We start from the raw sequence: 19,843 nt of genomic DNA on the forward strand, positions 1-19,843 counted from the left end.
TTCTTATCTCAAACAAGCCATAGAGCCACAAACGCAACTTGTGGAATGGGATTCGCAATGCAGTAAGCCCCTGAAAAAGGAAATAAGCGGATATCAAAAGATGTCTCAAAGAGAAATTGGCCGAAAAAAGGTGGCATTCTCCTGTGTGTCAGATACCAGTCCAATGAGGCATCGCTTAGGCAAATTCTGTGGAGCTGGTAGAAAGCCTCAGGTTTTTTTGCTGTTTTTCTAAAGCAATAATAAAGCATGATAAAGAAATCAATGCAAATTAAACTGGCTGACAAACATAAGTGCAGGAATATGCCATGTGTTTGACTTGTTCTTACTTAACAATATATACACTTCTGAAAATAATAGTATTATTGTCTCATTGTTAAATCAAACTTTCCTCACAAAGACAAACAACCTCCTGCATCTTTAAGGGAGCAAACAAATGAGTAGGCAGCTAGTGAATTCACCTATATAAACTTCAAAAATGATGTGACCAATATTTCCTTATACATATGTTTTTATTTACAGGACCACAATGACAACAGGCTGACTGTGACACCTCCCCTATACCGCCACGGAATAGTGGCGGTGTAGACATGTGGACATGACAGCTGCTATGGCCGACTTCCACCATATCCAAAAGGATTGTCCAAACTCATCAGATGCAGCAAATTAATGTCCAAATACAAAAGAGAAAAGTTATCAGAAAATTCAAAGTAATGCTCAAAAATCACAAAGCTACTGCCCTTGAAAGATAACCATTTAGTTGAAATGACTGGGAAGATACAGGCAGCTGAATTGAAATTGCATTGCTGGTACTTCACAGTTAAGACATGATTTTTAGCTGCCTTTTGGCACACCAACAACCTCTGCCATACCGAATCCTGCTTGATCTAGTGTCCACACCAGGGGTGGCGGAAGGAAAGGCCAAAACAGCAACATAGAAAGTGACCATCCTCTAAAAAAAAAAAGTAAAACTAAAGTAGTTTGGTATGTGATCAAGCAAAATATTATATTGTTTCTTTGCTTTCTGCACACCACTTACACACCGAGTATTGTAGAATTATCGTTTATCTGACCTGCCCCCTCGTGTATTATCCAGTTTCTGATATCCTCTCTGTAGTAAAGACAGATTGTGCAGTAGACAGAAAGGCCGCCAGTGCATACTTGCACCTGTAGCGCTACAAGTCTGCACTATAAATGGTGCGCCCATCGTGAAGTAATATGCGTTGCCCCTGTAATCAAATAATACATTTAAACTGCCCCTGTTTTAAAATAAATTGATATTGCCCTTCTAAAAATTATTTAAAACTTTATTTTGGATCCTTATTGATATAATGAATCAATATTGCAAATGAATACAATTAATATTGCCTCATTAAAATAAGAAATTAGTAGTGGCTGCATAAAAAATATGTTATTATTGCAGTCATAATTAATAATATAATGTTGACTCCATAGTACTTACCTTAGTCTTTTTCTGTTCTAATAGACCAGATGGCTCAAACAGCACATAGTAGGGGAGGAGTCTTGGGATTAAACATGTATGCCAAGTGCCTAACTCCTAGTCCCACCTACTATACCTCAATGTCTCGTACTGTCCCCCAAAGGAGTCAGAGAAACAGATTCTACGGTGAGTAAAAATTATCTTTTAATGTCGACGCCATAATACTTACCTAAGTCTTTTTCTGTTCTAATAGATGAGATCGCTCAAACATCACGTAAATTGAGCAATCTCGCATGTAAAATATTTCCTTCTTTTCTTTTCTGGCAGCTTAATGTGCGGTTTTGAAAAATGCAGCTTGATACACTGCGCGATTTGTATTCTTTGTGTGTAAAACGGATTGGCTGTTTTACATGTGGTGCTGTGAAACCGTGCTGATTTGTCTTTATTAAAATCTCACATAAACATGCCAAAAACAATGTGGCTTTCAAAACCGCACTTTAGTAAATCTACTACTTACTACCTTAAAAGAATTCCATAATGCTATTAGGACATGTTTTTTCTTTTAACAGTAAACACATGCAAAACACAAATCTCTTGTCAGTGGCTAGAGCACAGAAACAGCCCATTATCCAAAGTCATACAGCTGTTTCAGTTTTATTACAGCTCATCAGTACAAGGTATGGAACCATTACTTCCTTCTAAAGTGCAGTGCTTGTGGAGAAACCAGTAAAACTTGGATAGGGGGGGCTAAAAGGAGCCAGAAAGCTAGGCATTGTAAAGAATACACAGTAAGCGCCTCCAGAATATAGTCATGTGCTGCCTGTAACAAGAAGATTATTGCTTCCAAAAGAAAGGAAAAAAATCTTAAAAGTAAAGTAGATGAAGGCAAACAAAATCACTAATTACAAGTCTCAGGCTAACTATGAAGCCAGAACTTACGTTTCATGCCAACGATACAGCCAATTAAGATTAAATCCTTCATCTATACTTTTGTAATGCAATTATATTTTATAGCAGTGAATGTAAACAAATAAAAATCAAAATCTTACCTCTTTTAAAAGAACCTGGTTTTCAGCTCTGTACTGTTGCTGTTTGAGCGTCTTGACATTCTTAAATTCAGACAGATCAATTACAGTTTTGGGATCAAGACCTTAAGGAATAAATTTATTACACACAAGTTAAACCACTTCATTTAACAAGCAACTAAAAACAAAATCTTGACATTTGCCAGAGAAATCATAATTCACATTGTAAAGCTTCCTTCCTGGAGTTTTAAGAAAAGGACAAGAGCACTAGCTTAGTTATATGTCAACCAATAAGATGACGGGAGCTTCAGAAGAGAACTGTCTAACTACAAGACAAAGAAGGGGACATGTCACCAAATTGTCTGCATAAACTATTGAATGAACTAAACCAGTGATGGACAAACTTTTTCAGGAGTGGGACAAATAAAAAAAGAAAGACTTTAGGCGGGCCAATATAATTTATTAAAAAACTCAAATATCGAAATATATAATATTTTCTTGAATGGGATGGGAGGGTGTTTAATAGCAGTGTTACCTCTATAAATGCAGCGATCGTACAGACACAGCACTTATTTCAGCAGGTTGTTGCAGATCCGTCTTTCTGGTGAGCCACTAACTGACAACACACCAGCCAATCAAAATCCGCCTTAATATATGGCCCAGCCCATCTCTTCTCACATGACTTTCAGCCATTAGGGGGCGGGCAGGTGTTTGAGTGATTGACATACGAAGTGTCCTTTTAGGAAGGAGGATGAAGTGTAATGGAGGAAATAGCTGGGAAGGCATAAAAATGAAGGTTCTGACAGACAGGGTCGGCCCTAATAATTTTATGCATATTTTAATGACATTTTTTAAAATATTGGCGGACCGGATAGAACCTCTAAGTGGGCCGGATCTGGACCGCGGGCCGTAGTTTGCCCATAACTGAACTAAACTGTAATGTCAAGATAGTAGGTGTAAAAGTAAATATATAGAACTCCACTCCACTCCTATACAAAAATTCCCTTCTCTAGGTGAGGAAAAAGCAAAGAATAGAAGCATATCAGTTACTAACGGTTTACAAATCTACCAACATAAGATAAAAACAGGCAGTGGAGGAGTAAAGTGCAGAACTACATAGATGGTATACTATCAATAGAATGTGGAACATACATTGCAACTCAAGGGTGACTTTTTTGATCTATTAGGACATGTTCTGGTAGGTTTTTAATTAATTTTATTTATGTAATTTAATCAAATAAAGTAATTTTTATATTGTAACTACTGTTGTTTGTACTGTTCCTCTGCCTTTGTTTAGAGTGCCAAATCTTTATAGAGTGTGGTTATCACCCTTGTTCTGTTACAGGAGAGATTTTCTTCTATGCACAATATTTGGCACGTACAATAAAAATATCTCAGGCACTGTGTGATGAAGCAGACTTGACTTTAGTTAAGAAGGGAGGTCAAAGTGCTATTTACCTCATGAGAGGAAGGTTAAGTCATCCTCTGGCTGCTCAGCTAATTTTGGATTACAATTGCCAGCAGAGTCTGCCAAACAGCCACAGGATACTTAAATATAAAAGCACAAGAAATGGACAGATGGAGAGCAAAAAGAGAATGGGGAATTCTGGGGAAAAAAAAGTCACTGTAGAGCATGGCAATTTACTTATGTACAAATCTGTGAATTTTACTGAAGGACATTTCCTTACACTGTGCTTAATGTTAAAATTGTAACACTTAGTTTCTATATCAATACAAAAAGATGGAACCATTCAATAGAAGATAAAATTACTGAACAAATCAAAATTATTAATGTAAGCAAAATAATGACAAGTATACTGAATTAGCAGGTAAAATATTCATATATTTCATGAGTTAAATAATAGATTAGTAAATCACAAGACATGGTGCTCCAAATGACTGGAAAAACCTAATCCAAAAAAACCCAGGTCCCAACTTTCCAGATAATAGATCTCATACATGTATATAAACCGCCAGTAAATTCTCAAGTCTAACTCATAATTTTATGTTACAGAATTTCTGACTACTAATATTGGGCCCTGGCTCCAATCTTATAATTTGTCTGGGTTTCACATACAAAAGTATTAGTTGTTGAGATAAATGGAGACCTACTTACCCAAACGTTCTCGGAGATCTTCATTTTCATCAAGAATATCATTCACCTTCAGTTCTAGTTTGTTTATATCTGTAGTCAGTGCCTCAATTTCACGATCCCTTATTTTTAGATGTGTCTTTAGTTCCATAATTTCAGCAACTGCTTCCTCTAGACCGTAAATTCCCTTTAAGTGAACAGACTGAACTTAGTGAATGTAAAGGGTTTCAATACATATTAATGTAGGCTTACAGATCAATATAGAATGTATATTTTGGTATGCAACTACCTGTGCATGAAGACACATAATTACATACAGTCAGGTCCATAAATATTGGGACATCGACACAATTCTCATATTTTGGGCTCTATACACCACCTAATGGATTTGAAATGAAACAAACAAGATGTGCTTTAACTGCAGACTTTCAGCTTTAATTTGAGGGAATTTGCATCCAAATCAGGTGAACAGTGTAGGAATTACAACGGTTTCTACATGTGCCTCCCACTTTTTAAGGGACCAAAAGTAATAGGACAAACTAAACAATCCTACATCAAACTTTCCCTTTTTAATACTTTGTAGCAAATCCTTTGCAGTCAATTACAGCCTGAAGTTTGGAACGCATAGACATCATTAGACGCTGGGTTTCATCTGCCCGGCCTCAACTGCAAATGTCTTCAGTTCCTGCTTGTTCTTGGGGCATTTTCCCTTCAGTTTTGTCTTCATCAAGTGAAATGCATGCTCCAATCGGATTCAGGTCAGGTGATTGACTTGGCCATTGCATAACATTCCACTTTTTAGCCTTAAAAAACTCTTTGGTTGCTTTTGCAGTATGCTTCGGGTCATTGTCCATCTGCACTGTGAAGCGCCGTCCAATGAGTTCTGAAGCATTTGACTGAATATGAGCAGATAATATTGCCCGAAACACTTTAGAATTCATCCTGCTGCAATTGTCAGCAGTCACATCATTAATAAATACAAGGGAACCAGTTCCATTGGCAGTCATACATGCCCAAGCCATGACACTACCACCACCATGCTTCACTGATGAGGTGGTATGTTTGGATCATGAGCAGTTCCTTTCCTTCTCCATACTCTTCTCTTCCCATCACTCTGGTACAAGTTGATCTTTGTCTCATCTGTCCATAGGATGTTGTTCCAGAACTGTAATAGCTTTTTTAGATGTTGTTTGCCAAACTCTAATCTGTTATTCCTGTTTTTGTGGCTCACCAATGGTTTACATCTTGTGGTGAACCCTCTATATTCACTCTTGTGAAGTCTTCTCTTGATTGTTGACTTTGACATATATACACCTACCTCCTGGAGAGTGTTCTTGATTTGGCCAACTATTGTGAAGGGGTTTTTCTTCACCAGGGAAAAAATTCTTCTGTCATCCACCACAGTTGTTTTCCATGGTCTTCCGAGTCTTTTTATGTTGTTGAGCTCTCCGGTGCGTTCTTTCTTTTTAAGAATGTTCCAAAAAGTTGATTTGGCCACACCTAATATTTTTTCTATCTCTCTGATGGGGTTGTTTTGATTTTTCAGCCTAATGATGGCTTGCTTTACTGATAGTGACCGCTCTTTGGATTTCATATTGAGAGTCAAAAACAACAGATTCCAAATGCAAATGTCACACCTAGAATCAACTCCAAACCTTTTACCTGCTTAATTGATGATGAAATAACGAGGGAATAGCCCACACATGTCCATGAAATAGCTTTTGAGTCCATTGTCCCATTACTTTTGGTCCCTTAAAAAGTGGGAGGCGCATATAGAAACCGTTGTAATTCCTACACTGTTCACCTGATTTGGATGTAAATTACCTCCAATTAAAGCTGACAGTCTGCAGTTAAAGCACATCTTGCTTTGTTTCATTTCAAATCCATTGTGGTGGTGTATAGAGCCCAAAATATGAGAATTGTGTCAATGTCCCAATATTTATGGACCTGACTGTATACTCAGTATGTATGACCTCATAAGATATTTTTTCTTTTTTTATCAAAGGGGATAAAACACAACATAGGAACAGGATGGAGCAAATCTTCTAGAGAGATCAGCCAATTAATAAATTATGAAGCAGAAATTGATCAATTAGTGACAGATTATTTCACCGATTCAACGGTTTATGTTTTTTCATTCAAAATAGCCTGCAACTGCTCTATTAGTGATCGAACAGGTGAAAGATCTGAAGGATAACTCACCTGGCAATGTCACTGTAATTGCACTTAATTAGTGTACTGCATTTTACAGTCACATTGCAGTAATGTTTATATATAGCTGGAAAAGGGATCTCCATCAGGGGCTCAAATAGTTCTGGGCATTTCAGTCATCTGTGATCATTTACAACTATGGTGTTCTATAATGAAAAGGGCAGTGCTACTGTATGTCTGAAATCAGTACAGACCTAAAAGCAAGGTGAACAGGTCAATAACAGAAGGGAGCTCTATGGGGCATATTCAATTGTTGGCGGTTTCCGCTGCGGAAAAACTATTACCGTTATTACAGTAACTACAGCCGGATTTCAACTCAGAGCTCCCTGAGCCGCGAGCTGAAATCCAGCGTGAAAAGTACTGGAATAACGGTATTTACGTAATGACGGTAATAGTGCGCTGGGCGCGTTACTTTTGGCTGCAACGCCAACAATTGAATATGCCCCTATATATATTTTATCTTATCACTACTTATACTGTATAAACAAAGTAGCAACTTCCATGCACTGTCTATCAATAAAATTATATTAACATGCAGTGAAGGCTTTCTTTTGAGTATAAGCTATTTTTTAAACCATGTGTGTTACTAATCATTTATGGACAACAAAGAACTAATGAAACCAAGACCATACCGTTTCATAATCCTTCATTCTTCTAAGAGCATCTATTAGATCTTTGTCTTTTTGCCTGGCATCATTATCTGCCAACTCTGCAACTCGTTCTGCTTCTCTGAGTCTTTGCTCCATGAGCTGCAGCAATGTTTGAAGTTCTTCAGCCTGACTTCTCTGTGCATGACTAGAGTCACCTAAGGGGAAGAGAATTATTCGTAAATAATAATCCTCCATATCACAACACTAATACAGACTGACACAAGGACTTCAAACAGTGGAGAGAAAAAGGTTTTTTTTACCTATGGACATACATACATACATACATACACACACAACCCTGTTAAATAATTAAACAATGTTATCTGAATTTATTGGGGAACACGATCAATTAAAAGTCAAAAACTTCTAAGCTCATCGTGCCGTGAACTATAGGAACCAAACAATTTTTCTAACAAAACCCCACAGAACAGAGCCAGAAGAAAAACAAAACTAAGCAAGAGAAACAACATCACTACCGAAGAACCATTCACCTTTGGTAAAAACCTAACAGGAAAACTAGGGCGAAAATGGGTGTCCCCCAAAAGGATTCAGAAAAAAAGAGTATTTTTGTACTTACGTTAAATCCGTTTCTCTGATTCTGTCTGGGGGACACTGCTTACCATGGGTTGTGGAGGGAAGCTTGGGAGTTGGCACCTAGCTAGTTAACTTTAGTACTGCTGACAGACCCCTCCCCTCTACAATCCCCCCTTCCTCTTCCTCTCAGTTAATTAAAAAGCCCAAAGGAGAAAAGGCCAATCAACCAAGAGCACACAGAAGAAAAGCAGAAGGGAGGGATCTCAATGTCCCCCAGACGGAATCAGAGGAACGGATTTAACGTAAGTACAAAAATCCTCTTTTCTCTGTCATCTAGTCTGGGGGACACTGCTTACCATGGGGACGTTCTAAAGCAGCCCCCTAAGGGTGGGACCGCTCTGAAAGCCCGGCCCGTAGAGAAGTACGGGCAAAATTTGCATCCGAAGACGCAAACACATTAAAACTGATAGAATTTCGTAAAAGTATGGACAGAAGACCAGGTGGCTCTCTGCACAGTTGGTCCGCAGAAGCCCCACTTCTCGCTGCCCAAGACGCCCCCACCGACCGGGTGGAATGGGACGTAAATCTCTCTGACACAGGACGGTTAGTCTTGATGTAAACCTGTGTAATTGTTGCCCTAATCCATCTCGCAATTCACTGCTTAGAGGCTGGCCAGCCTCTATGAGAATCAATAAGGACAAACAGAAAATCGTTACACCGCATTTGGGAAGCTCTCTACACATAAATGCGGAGAGCCCTAACCACATATAATTTATCCGTATACACCTGATCAGACTGAGAAGCTGTCCGAAAGACCAGAACCACAATTTTGTGGTTCAAATGAAAGGCTGAAACATCTTTTGGAACAAAGGAAGGGAGAGTTCTCAATACCGCTCTGTCCTCATGTAGCATCAATTATGGTTGTCGATCACAGAGATCCCAACTTTTAGCTATTGCTTCCGCTCGTAAAAGTTCAGAGAAACATCACCTTGCAGATTAGAGACCTAATCTGCCGAAAGTAAGGATTCAAAGGAAGCCCTGTAAGCATATGAAGCACCAGGTAAAGATCCCATGGTGCTGTAGGAGAAGTAAAAGGAGGCTAGATATGTAAGACCCCCTGAAGAAACATCCTGATATCTGGCATATCTACTAACTTCAGGTGGACGGAAACTGAAAGGGCAGATACCTATACCTTTAAGGAACCTAAGCGCAGACCTGCCTCAAGACAATCCTGAAGAAAGGCCAGAAGTCGGAAAAGATGAAAAGAGGACGTATGACAGGGCCTATTGTCACACCCTGTGATATAGGCTCGCCAAATGCGACGATATATGCGATCCGAAGAGGCTTACAAGCTCGTAGCAGAGTGTTCACTACACTGGGGGAAAAACCCCTAGCCTTCCAGAGCCTGGCTACAGCCATGCGGTTAAAGTCAGCCGAGGTAAATCCTGGTGATGAAAAGGACCCTGAAGGAGAAGATCTTGTCAGAGTGGAAGACAAAGCTCTTGCCCTACTGCCATAAAGATTATGTACGCATAGCACACTCGCCACGGCCATGCAGGTGCTATCAGAATTACTGACAGACCGCCACGCCTCACTCGTCTGAGTACTCAAGGAATCATGGGAATTGGGGAGGGGGGGGGGGGGGTTCGAGGAACAGATATCCCAACCTAAAGTCCCCTGACATGGTCATTACATCCGCTGCTACTGCCAAGTGGTCCCTTGCCCTTGCGCAAAACCTGGGAAACTTCCTGTTGTGTATGGAGGCCATTATATCTATATCCGATAGACCCCACCTCTGAACCAGAGACTGAAAAGCTTCCGGATGGTAGGACTACTCCTCTGGCATCATCGCATTGCGACTGAAATAATCGGCCTCCCAGTTCTTTATTCCTGGAATGAACACAGCCGAGAATGCTGGAACACATTGTTTCGCCCAAGCGAATATCTGAGCAGATACCTGCATTGCCGTTGCTCTTCTCGTTCCTCCTTGTCTGTTGACCTATGTCACAGCCATGGCATTGTCGGACTGAACTCTGAGTAGATGACCCTGGAGAAAGGTTCGGGCCCCCCGAAGAGTCAAAAGGATTGCCTTCAATTCTAATGTGTTGATGGATAGAGAGGACTCCTGGACTGACCAAAGACCCTGGAGCCGGAGATGAAGGGATACAGCCCCCCCAACCTTTCAGGCTGGTGCCTGAATTTCTCGCATCCGCAGACAGAGAAATCTTCTGGCGATCCAACTGTAGGTGGGATCCCGACCCTTTTGTCAAGAGGTCCCACTAAAAGCATCGGGAATAAGCACGTCGAAGGGGACCGTTTCGAAGGAGGCCAACATCTTCCCTTGGAGACGCATGCACAAGTGTATTGAAGGACTGGGAGAAGACAAGACCTGAGATGTTACCCTCTGAACCAACCTGATCTTCTCTTCTGGTAGAAACACTTCCTGTTGTTTGGTGTCCATGACGAGTCCCAGGAAGATCCTGCGTTGGCGCGGAATCACCTGGGATTTCCTTGAGTGTATTAACCACCCATGGCTCTTGAGGAAAGCTATGGTGAAGAACATGTGCTGTTGCAAGCAAATCTCTGAGGCGGATCTTATCAGAAGATCGTTTAAGTAAGGCACGACCTGAACTCCCCTTGAGTGAAGACAAGCTGCCATTACCGACATCATTTTTATGAAAATCCCCTGGAGCCAAGGAGAGGCCGAAGGGAAGAGCCCTGAAACTGATAGTGAGAGGCCCCCACTCTGAATCTCAGGAGAGACTGATGACTGTTCCAGACAGGAACGTGGAGGTATGCGTCCTTTATGTCTATGGAGGCCATAAACTGATTCCTTTACAATCCGTTTATTACTGACCTCAGGGACTCCATCCGAATTTTACCCACTTTTAAGTGCATATTTAGGTTCTTTAGATTTAAGATGGGTCGAAAGGAACCGCCCGGCTTCTTGACAAGAAAAAAGGGTTTGAATAAAACTTTTCCCCTTCTGGATTACTGGGACCCTGCAAATAACTCATGCTGAAAGAAGAGAGGCGACCCAATTCTGTATTACCTGCCTTGTTTGTGGAACTCGAGCTAGCAGGGTTACAAAGAGACGATGTGGAACAGGACCCAAGAGATCTATCCTGTACCCCCTAGTTATACTGCCCCGAATCCAAGGATCCTGAGAAGACGCTGTCCACTGTTCTAGAAAAGAGACAGGCGCCCCCCCCCCCCCCTCACCACCTCCTGGCGGGTAGAATGGCAGTCAGGGTGCAGGCTTCTCCTGAACATTGGAGGCCTGACGTCTAGCTGAGAAAGAGGATCTACCTCTGACTGATAAGCTTCTAGAATTTGTGTGGTCTGCCGCTGGATGACTGGCCCCTAGGAAAGGAGGTCCCCCGAAGGACTGCCTAAAGGAGCTGAAACGCGGCAGGTGGGCTCTACCCATATTCCCTGGCAAAAAGGCACCCGTTGACTGAGAACTCAAACTGTGTTATTCCGGCCCGAACCAACCTGATGCTGAAAAAGGAATGGTTTCTAGGGATTTCTTAGATTCCGAATCAGGCTTCCAGGATTTCAGCCATAAGGTTCTTCTTGCTGAAATTTTCGAAGCCTGAATAGAGGAAGACACAGACGCTCTGCTCTGAGCTGCCTCGTAAAGATACCCAGACGCCTCTTTCAAAATGTAAATCCCGGAAAAGCAATTATGAGTTCTGCAAGGCCTCAGCCGGCTGCTCTGCCCATGCTTCCATGGCTCTAGGGACCCTAGTCGAAGCAAAGGTGGGTCTAAAGGAAGAACCCACTGCTACAATATAGACTTTAGCTGAGCTTTAATTCTGCGGTTAGTCTGTTCTGCAGTGTTCAGGACTGGCAAGGTAGTATGGGGGGCTAAACGGGCTACAAGAGTATCCACCCTAGGGATTCCTTCCCCGTGAGCCAGATCCTCTTTCTGTAATGAATATAAGGAAGAGAATCTTTTGGAATAGAAAACTTTTAATCAGGTTGTTTCTATATTCCCTCAGCAACATTTCCCAATTCCACCAAAGGGGGAAAACGAATAACCTTTCTTCTGGCTTTCTTAACGAGACTTCTGTTTATAGAACTAGGATCCTCTGACTCTGGGAGGTTCAAGGCCTGCCTTACCGTTAATAGCAATCATCACTGGCCTGATATCTGGCGTTTATTCCTAATTTGACACGTGAACCTGATCAGGATCAAATTTTGTTTCCCCTTCCTCAGAAAAGGATTTGCGGATCTATACAGATTTATTTTAGTAGGGGCCAAATATGGGGATTCAGAAACTGGTTTAGCCTGTCGAGACAGGTCTCTGATCCGCTATGAAAAAAAGAAGGGCCTGCTATAGCCGTCCCAGTAGAAGCAGCCGCAGCAGGACCCCCCACATTCGTGACAGCATTATCCAATATAGAAGAAAGTGCTGCTGAGCTTGTCAATAACCAAGTATATTTAGTGAGAAGCTGGCTAAAGAGTAAACTGACTGTGTCAGAAGAGTCTGCAGGGTTTGCGCAGATGGGGGATCCCTCTTCGCAATCCGAAGAAAGCGCCAACGGGTCCCTCTGCCCATATGGTAATTAAACCTTACATCTATAACAGGTAAAATATTTTTCCATAGGACCTTTTCCTTTATCTAACATTTTACAAAGGAAAGAATCACAAGCACACCATTGACTTGAAGGAGACAGAGAGAAAAAAACAAGTAATCAACAAATCTACAATAAAAGTTGCACTTGTCCCTTTAAATAAACAATGTTCTTTTTGTTTTGGCAAGTAAAGAGTACAATAATGTTACCCATACTAGCCCCACTTTGTCAGTAAAACAATACAGTTTTTATAAATGCTTAATAAAAAAAAAAAAAAGAATACTTAGCCAAAAGGCCAAACACAGAAGAGAAGTCCATCAGCGATGTCCTGATGCTTGCTCCCACAAGCAGTTCCCGGGCTTCTTCTTATGCTCCAGAAGATCGGAATACTGCCCGTAAATTGAAGAGCAGGGGAGTTCTATATAATTTTAACTCCCCCTCTTCCGATATTCTGTCTCCATTTTTACTTTTTTTTTTTTGGGAAAAATAAATAATAATTAGCAGAGTAATGGAGACCTTGAAAAGATTGAGGTCTCCTGCAGCGGTTCTGACCCCGATGCCCCCTTCTATTACTGAGGGGGGATCTTGGTATAGCCTCCTTATTGCTGCCTGTCTTAACTCCGGAGGTCCGATCCAAGATGGCCGCCGGCTGGTGATCCGATAACCGGCACTCTATGCCTGCAGTGGCAGCGCCGGTTATCGGGGAGGCTCCGAGAGTGACATTGGTCTGGAGACTGCTTGTCACTCTGTTTCAGACACCTAAGGCTGTGCCAGTGAGAGCCCTCGGCTCTCATCTGACAGAGCCGTGTCTGCGCTGCGGGTCTGTGAGTGTGTTCTCTATGGTAGAACACACTCCCAGGTCTGCCTTCAAAATAAAAGTCCCTGTAATTAAAGAATTAAAAAAAGTTAAGAAAAAAAAAATTAAATAAAAATTAAATATAAATTAATAAATTAACACTAGCAACTAAAATAGCAGCCCAACTCCATGGGCACCTAGAAAAAACTGAGAGGAAGAGGAAGAGGCAGGGGGATTGTAGAGGGGAGGTGTCTGTCAGCAGTACTAAAGTTAACTTGGTAAGCAGTGTCCCCCAGACTGGATGAAAGAGAAAAGGATTTAGCCCAAGTATAAAAATCACTGGACCATAAGGTCATCCCAAAGCTGCCTCTTCATAAGTTGGTACACTCACAGAGGAGCAGTGCGCAACACCTTCCAGCGAAAATGCATCTGTGGACACGAAAACATTGAACTTCTAAAATTTAATAAAAGTATGTACCAAGAACCATGTAGCTGCCCAACACAGCTGCTAGCCAAAGCTCTGTACAAAACCAACCACAAAGCACTCACTGATCTGATAGAATAGGCCTACACTTTATAAGTAACAGGTTTCCATGGTCAAATGTAAGCGTGATGAATCACAGAATTGATCCATCTGGCTATAGTCTGTTTAGATGCTGACCAAGCTCTTTTAGAAGCACATCATAAGAGCCACGATCTTTCTACAATCTAGTGTTCTTCTGACATATACACAACATCAGTAATTGAAGAGACACCTCTTCCTCTGAGGACTGAATCTGACTAAAAACCAGAATTATGATGTCCTAATTTCAGTGGAATTTAGAAACCACCTTGGGCTGAAAGGATGATTTCATATGGAGAACTGGCCTATCCTTGTGAAAAACATGAAAGGAAGATCTGCAAGACAAAGGCCTCAGTTCTGACAACCTCTGAGCCATTGAAATGGCCAGAAGGAAAACAAAATCTTTTCCATGTGAGAAACTTGAGATCCACTGAGACCAGTGGTTCAAAAGGAGTTTGAAGTAAAGCCTTCAAAATTTACAATCAAGTCCTAAAGGACTAAAAGTGAATAGTGGACTCAAATGTTTTACACCAGGAAAAAAACGTCTTCCAGACCTTGCTGAGGTTGTCCACCTTCAACCACCACAGGAACAAGCAACGTATCCTCTGAGAAAAATAAATCAGTTTGTGTTTGGGTGAAAATGAGACTCGATCCATTTTGAGGGGAGTTCAATTTGAACCGCTCTTGAATGAGACCGTGCAGTGCAGCACTAAAGTCGAAGCCATTTTCCTCAGGACCGTCATACAAAAATAGGACAGTCTGGGAGCCAATAGACACCTTATCAGTCTGAGTAACAAGTCTATCTTGACTCAATGGAGAAGGCCCTTCTGCTGTCGATTGTCCAACTGCAGACCCATGAAAACCAGCATTGGGGTTGAAACCAGGTTGGATTTCTGATAATTGATAATCTATGAGACTCAAATACCTGTGCCTTTTCCAGAAATGTGTTTGAAGCAGAGTTGTGGACTCCACCTTCTTCAAGAGATCGTCTAAATAAGGTATGATCATTACCCTACCCACATGGACTGCAGGAGTGCGGTCATGAAAGCCATAACCATTGTGAACACCAGTCAAGCCAAGGTACATGTAAATAAGTATCCTTGATGTGCATGGATACCATGAACTTTTCCTGTTCCATGCTGTGGATGACCAATAACAGAATTAAGCAAAAACCTCTCCCTCTGGTCTACTGGCAATGGGGTGATCAGCCACACTCTGAGCAACATGTGAATAGCTTCTCACAGAACGTTTTACCTAGTCCACCAGAAGGTTGGTAATGAAAAATCATCTAGGCAATGTTCTGAGGAGGTCGATGATATATCCCAGATTGATGATGCGTCACACTCAGGCATTTGAAGTGCAATTGAACTAATCCCAGTAGAGAAGCAAAAGGGTTCCCAACACAGCCACCGGGTGGGCTGAGTGTCTGTCATGAAGACAAGCTGACGTGGGCTTAGCTTCCAGATTTTTACAAGGCCAGGCCTGCTTTCCAACAAGAGGGGCAGTACACCGCTTTCTTGGCCACTGGGCTTTTCATCTAACTGCAGCGCAAAGTGATCAGAAACAAGAACTTTGTGTCTTAGAAAAATTTACCAGCAGGGTGACATCTTATTCTGGACAGAATAAGACGTCACCCACTTGCTTTAAGCCAGTGAATACTGCAAGTAAAAAACAGTGATGCCCAAATTTTACCCTCAATGAGACAAGCATCCAGAGGAGCCTCTCCAATTAATCATGCCTCGCACATGTGCTCAACTTAAGACATTAATTTGGATGTAGGCCTCTGTGACTGGATCACTGATAAATAACTTTTGGTATCAATTTATTTAAAGGAAATAGCGCAGGGGCTTATTTATATAATTGCACGTGCACTTATTTTTGATATTGTGTATATTGTGAGATTGGAAATAGTTATTTCTGAAACCAGTGTAGAAAATTAGTTTTTTCTGTTGTAACCTTTCAAAAGCAAATATCTTATTTCTGATGTATATCGGATACAATAAATCATTGTTTAGAAAACCATATGCATATCTTGGTGCAAAGAAATGCTTTGTTGTAATTGTCTTTGGGAATGCGTATCCTGCTACTGTCTAAAGAAATGATTCATGTTGATTGGATCTTTTGATATGTGAGGCCTTTGAAGGCAGGAAGGGTTAAGACCTTGTTCCTAGATTTCCTGTGTCTAAAGACAAGATGCAAGACATCACAGCGCTTCTACAATTTCACAGATAAGTGTAAATATTGTTAGCTTTGCGATGCATGTAAATCTATGTTTTGGTAAACGGGTTACATCCTGATTCTAAAAATAGCCTGTGTCCAAATCTGTATAAAAAGCACTTTACTGAACACTAAAATGTATCTTTCTGAGTTCATCTGACCTGAACGCTGGTACCTTCAACCAGTGTTTGAACAAAAAAAAAATCACTTGCTTCATAGACCTGCTTGAAAATATCTTCCATGCTAAAAATCCTGTGACCTACAAATTAGACCCAAACTCTAATCCATTCTACGGCTGATTCCGAGGTTAGACCCAGCTCTCCAGTACCACAGCTCTGCCTGCTACCCATGCAGCCCTGGTCAGTGTGATAGGTCAGGTGTGATAGGTCAGGGGTGATCCATCCACAGCAACCCTGATCTATAGTAAGAGGTCAGGAGTACCAGCCCAGATACACCAGCAACGAGGTACGCTAGCAGCGTCAGTTACTCAGAAGGAACGTGGTTCTGAGTGCCATAAAAAGAGCTCAGTGGTGGCTACAGGCCCCTCCCACTGCGGCAGGAGGGCGTATTCAGAATAACGAAAGGGGACAGTGGCAAAGAAAGCCCAGCCGGTTCCCGGCAACAACAGAAAGGGTGGCATAAGCGGTCCATCCTGTCACAGCCTCCATTACTGCAAATCCTCCAGGAGTTGCTCTCACCACTATACCCACAGAAATCTAAATTCTATTTTTTTTTCAACAAATTTCCAACTCTTTCCCCAACAACTTCTCACACCTATTTCTATATTCTCCAGTCATGATATAGCAGTAATGAAACCCTAGCACTAGCCCTTGATCAAGTTGCTCCAACTATTTGTTCCCCTGAAAGACAATCACAAGTCTCTTACATCTCATGACTTCCTCAAATATACTACGATCTATCATTTATATCAAAATGCTATTGACTTTGCCAAACAAATATACTTTCAATCTTTCATCACCACTCAGACTTCCCTGGCCTCCCCACCAACACCTTCAACAACTACCATTGCCCGAGATCTTACATCCTGCTTCAAGGACAAGATTCAACATGAAATTGTATCCATCATCTTCCAGCAACAATGAAGAATGAAGCTGACAAATTTGGAAGACAAAATAGCTTAACATATAATTTGTTGTTATAAAATAACCTTTATTTGTTTGCAGTTGCCGTTTTACATCTTCAATATGAAGAGAATGTGATTCCATCTCTTTAGTATGCTGCTCCAATTGCTCAGTCAGCATCTTGATGTGACTATCCCGTTCCTGCAGGCCCTAAAATACATTATAATAAATGTCAGATAAGCAAATATAAAAAAAAAAAAAATCTGATTCAAAGCTTTGCATGAACTGTACATGGGATATTACCTGCTGGAGAGCTAGAACGCTGCTCTTGTCTGCATCTAACTGAGCAATTTTCAGTTTTTCTCTTAGGTTGTGCATCATTTTTTGATACTCCATAATCTCCTCATCTTTAGACGCCAAGATCATCTGAAAGACAGTGAGTGTCAATATCACAGAAGTCAAACACACCCTATAATACTCTAGAACAACAACATATTCATACCTTCCATTCCCCCACTTTTACATTTACGGCTACCATAACTGGATCATCTTCTTCATTCTTTGCCTTTAACTGTTCTGTTAGCTCCACGACCTGTACAAAATAGGTAACAGACTGCTTTGGAACAAGAATATAAAAAAAAACAAAAAAAAAAACAAACATAAAATCAAACTAAAAATGTTAACAGCATTAGTAAACATAATGCAAGGTGAGAAAATATAGAAATATTACAAAAATATAGGACTTAGAAAAAGTGAAGCAAGACAAAGAGGAGTTAAGGAGTAAATCATGAATAATAAAAATATTCCGGCGCAAGATTTGGGAACCATTAAGTCTAATATGCGTACATTACATGACTTAATGCTCATCTCCACAAGAGGCTTCTCAAGCTGCAATACAAACAGTACGCAACTAGTGCAATTGGTGGAAATAGTGCAGCATAGATATCTATTGATCTCTGTGCTGCAAAATCTATCCTACGCATGCAGACAGCAGTAATATACACAGCGCGGCAGTTGCCACGAGAAAATGCCATAATGCATCAATCTCTTGCTTTTTGTTAGAAACAAAAAATAAAGAAAGGATCCTTAGTGATGTATTGACGAGACATCTGCATGAAGCATAAACCATATTCTTTGTTGTGTAACTAAAGAAATGAGTGGAGTGTGAAAGTACTAATAGGAGCATCCATGCTTAGCTCAAAAAGAGAGTTACACACATATACATAAATATATATATATATATATATATATATATATATATATATATATATATATAATTATATACACACACACACGCGTACACCTTATACATACACACACGCACGCACGCACATTTAAACTTGAAAGTACAAAATTAAGCTACAAAACTTGCTGAGGATTTGTACAACTCGCCTGAAGTCTGCAGTGTTCTTTCTCTTTCCTCAGTTGGTCCATAATGCTGTCCGTTTGCTGCACTATGAGCTTCATCTTGCTGTATTCGTCAGTCATTTTCTCCATTTCTTGCACAGATTCTTCCAGGTTCTTTGTCATTTCCTGGTTCTGGGCTTCCAACCTCTCATTAGCTTCATTCAAGCTCTGTGTTATAAAAGATATGCAATCATTTTATATTCAGGTTAAACAAGATTATTAAAGAATTACAGAAACCTCTATTTGTTTGGATCTACAATGTGCACCATGGCTACCACTACCTATCACGCTGACTGCGCACATTTCTACATCCGGAGTAGAGAATAGTGAAAATTGATAACCAAGGTTGACTCACATGAATTTCATCAAGATATTGTACAAGCTCCATGTTCTTTTTTGAAATCACAGTCTTGTAGTCCTGTTCATCTCCACGGGACAAAAGTGATTCTCTCTGAGAGTCAATCTGCCTCTGGTAGTCTATAACATCTTGCCGTAGTTGTTCATTCTGTTTGCCAAAAGTTATTAGAGATCATCAGCACACAAAACAACCACATTTTATCTATTCTATTGTGTTACTAAGCTCTGTGACACCACTTCTCCAATGAATAACATTTCTCACCTTTTTCTTAAGTAGTTTTTTCTCCAAAATAAAAGTAGAGATGAAAGGAAAAGCAATACATAGAGGATTATACATAAAAGAATTACAACAAAAGAATGGAGAAATAGGGGGGAAAAAAATCAAACAAAACAGAGAAGGAAAAAAAAAAAATTGAGGAAAGATTGAATAAAATAGCAAAATAAAGGCAAACACAGGCTTCTACTGCTCACTGCAGCAAAAGAGGTCTAAGCCAACTTAAGGCATCTGTCCACTTTGAGAAAAAGCCTTAAAAATTAAACTTTTCCTCTATACATAGTAAACAGGGGTAGGCACTATTGCACTGTAAAAGTAGTAACCAACTTATTTTTATGCTATTTAGACATAACTTATTAAGATGCAGTCATGCAACACTGACAATCCCGCTCACCACCATCTATCAATGAGACTAAGGGGTATATTTAATAAACTGCAGCTTTGAAAAAGTGGAGATGTTGCCTATAGCAACCAATTAGATTCTAGCTGTCATTTTGTAGAATGCACTAAATAAATGATAACTAGAATCTGATTGGTTGCTATAGGCAAACCTGCAATTATACCCCCAAGTCCGACATGAACATAATCTAGTTAGTTTGTTAAAACCGTATCCAATAA

General features: G+C 40.5%; 1 protein-coding gene across 1 annotated transcript in view; it reads right to left on the bottom strand.

Moving 5' to 3' along the window:
* Positions 1-19,843, bottom strand: part of CEP290 (centrosomal protein 290) — a 222,067-nt gene that overhangs the window by 170,666 nt on the left and 31,558 nt on the right. Inside the window, exons 8-15 of the mRNA XM_075209376.1 lie at positions 18,950-19,099; positions 18,580-18,762; positions 17,690-17,779; positions 17,491-17,613; positions 17,274-17,397; positions 7,399-7,571; positions 4,580-4,742; positions 2,488-2,588 (exon numbers count right to left, since the gene is read on the bottom strand). Coding sequence (XP_075065477.1) covers positions 2,488-2,588; positions 4,580-4,742; positions 7,399-7,571; positions 17,274-17,397; positions 17,491-17,613; positions 17,690-17,779; positions 18,580-18,762; positions 18,950-19,099 — 1,107 coding nt within the window. The remainder of the gene's footprint in view (positions 1-2,487; positions 2,589-4,579; positions 4,743-7,398; positions 7,572-17,273; positions 17,398-17,490; positions 17,614-17,689; positions 17,780-18,579; positions 18,763-18,949; positions 19,100-19,843) is intronic.

The sequence above is a fragment of the Mixophyes fleayi genome, chromosome 4 (genome assembly GCF_038048845.1).
Source record: "Mixophyes fleayi isolate aMixFle1 chromosome 4, aMixFle1.hap1, whole genome shotgun sequence".
Lineage (NCBI taxonomy): Eukaryota > Metazoa > Chordata > Amphibia > Anura > Limnodynastidae > Mixophyes > Mixophyes fleayi.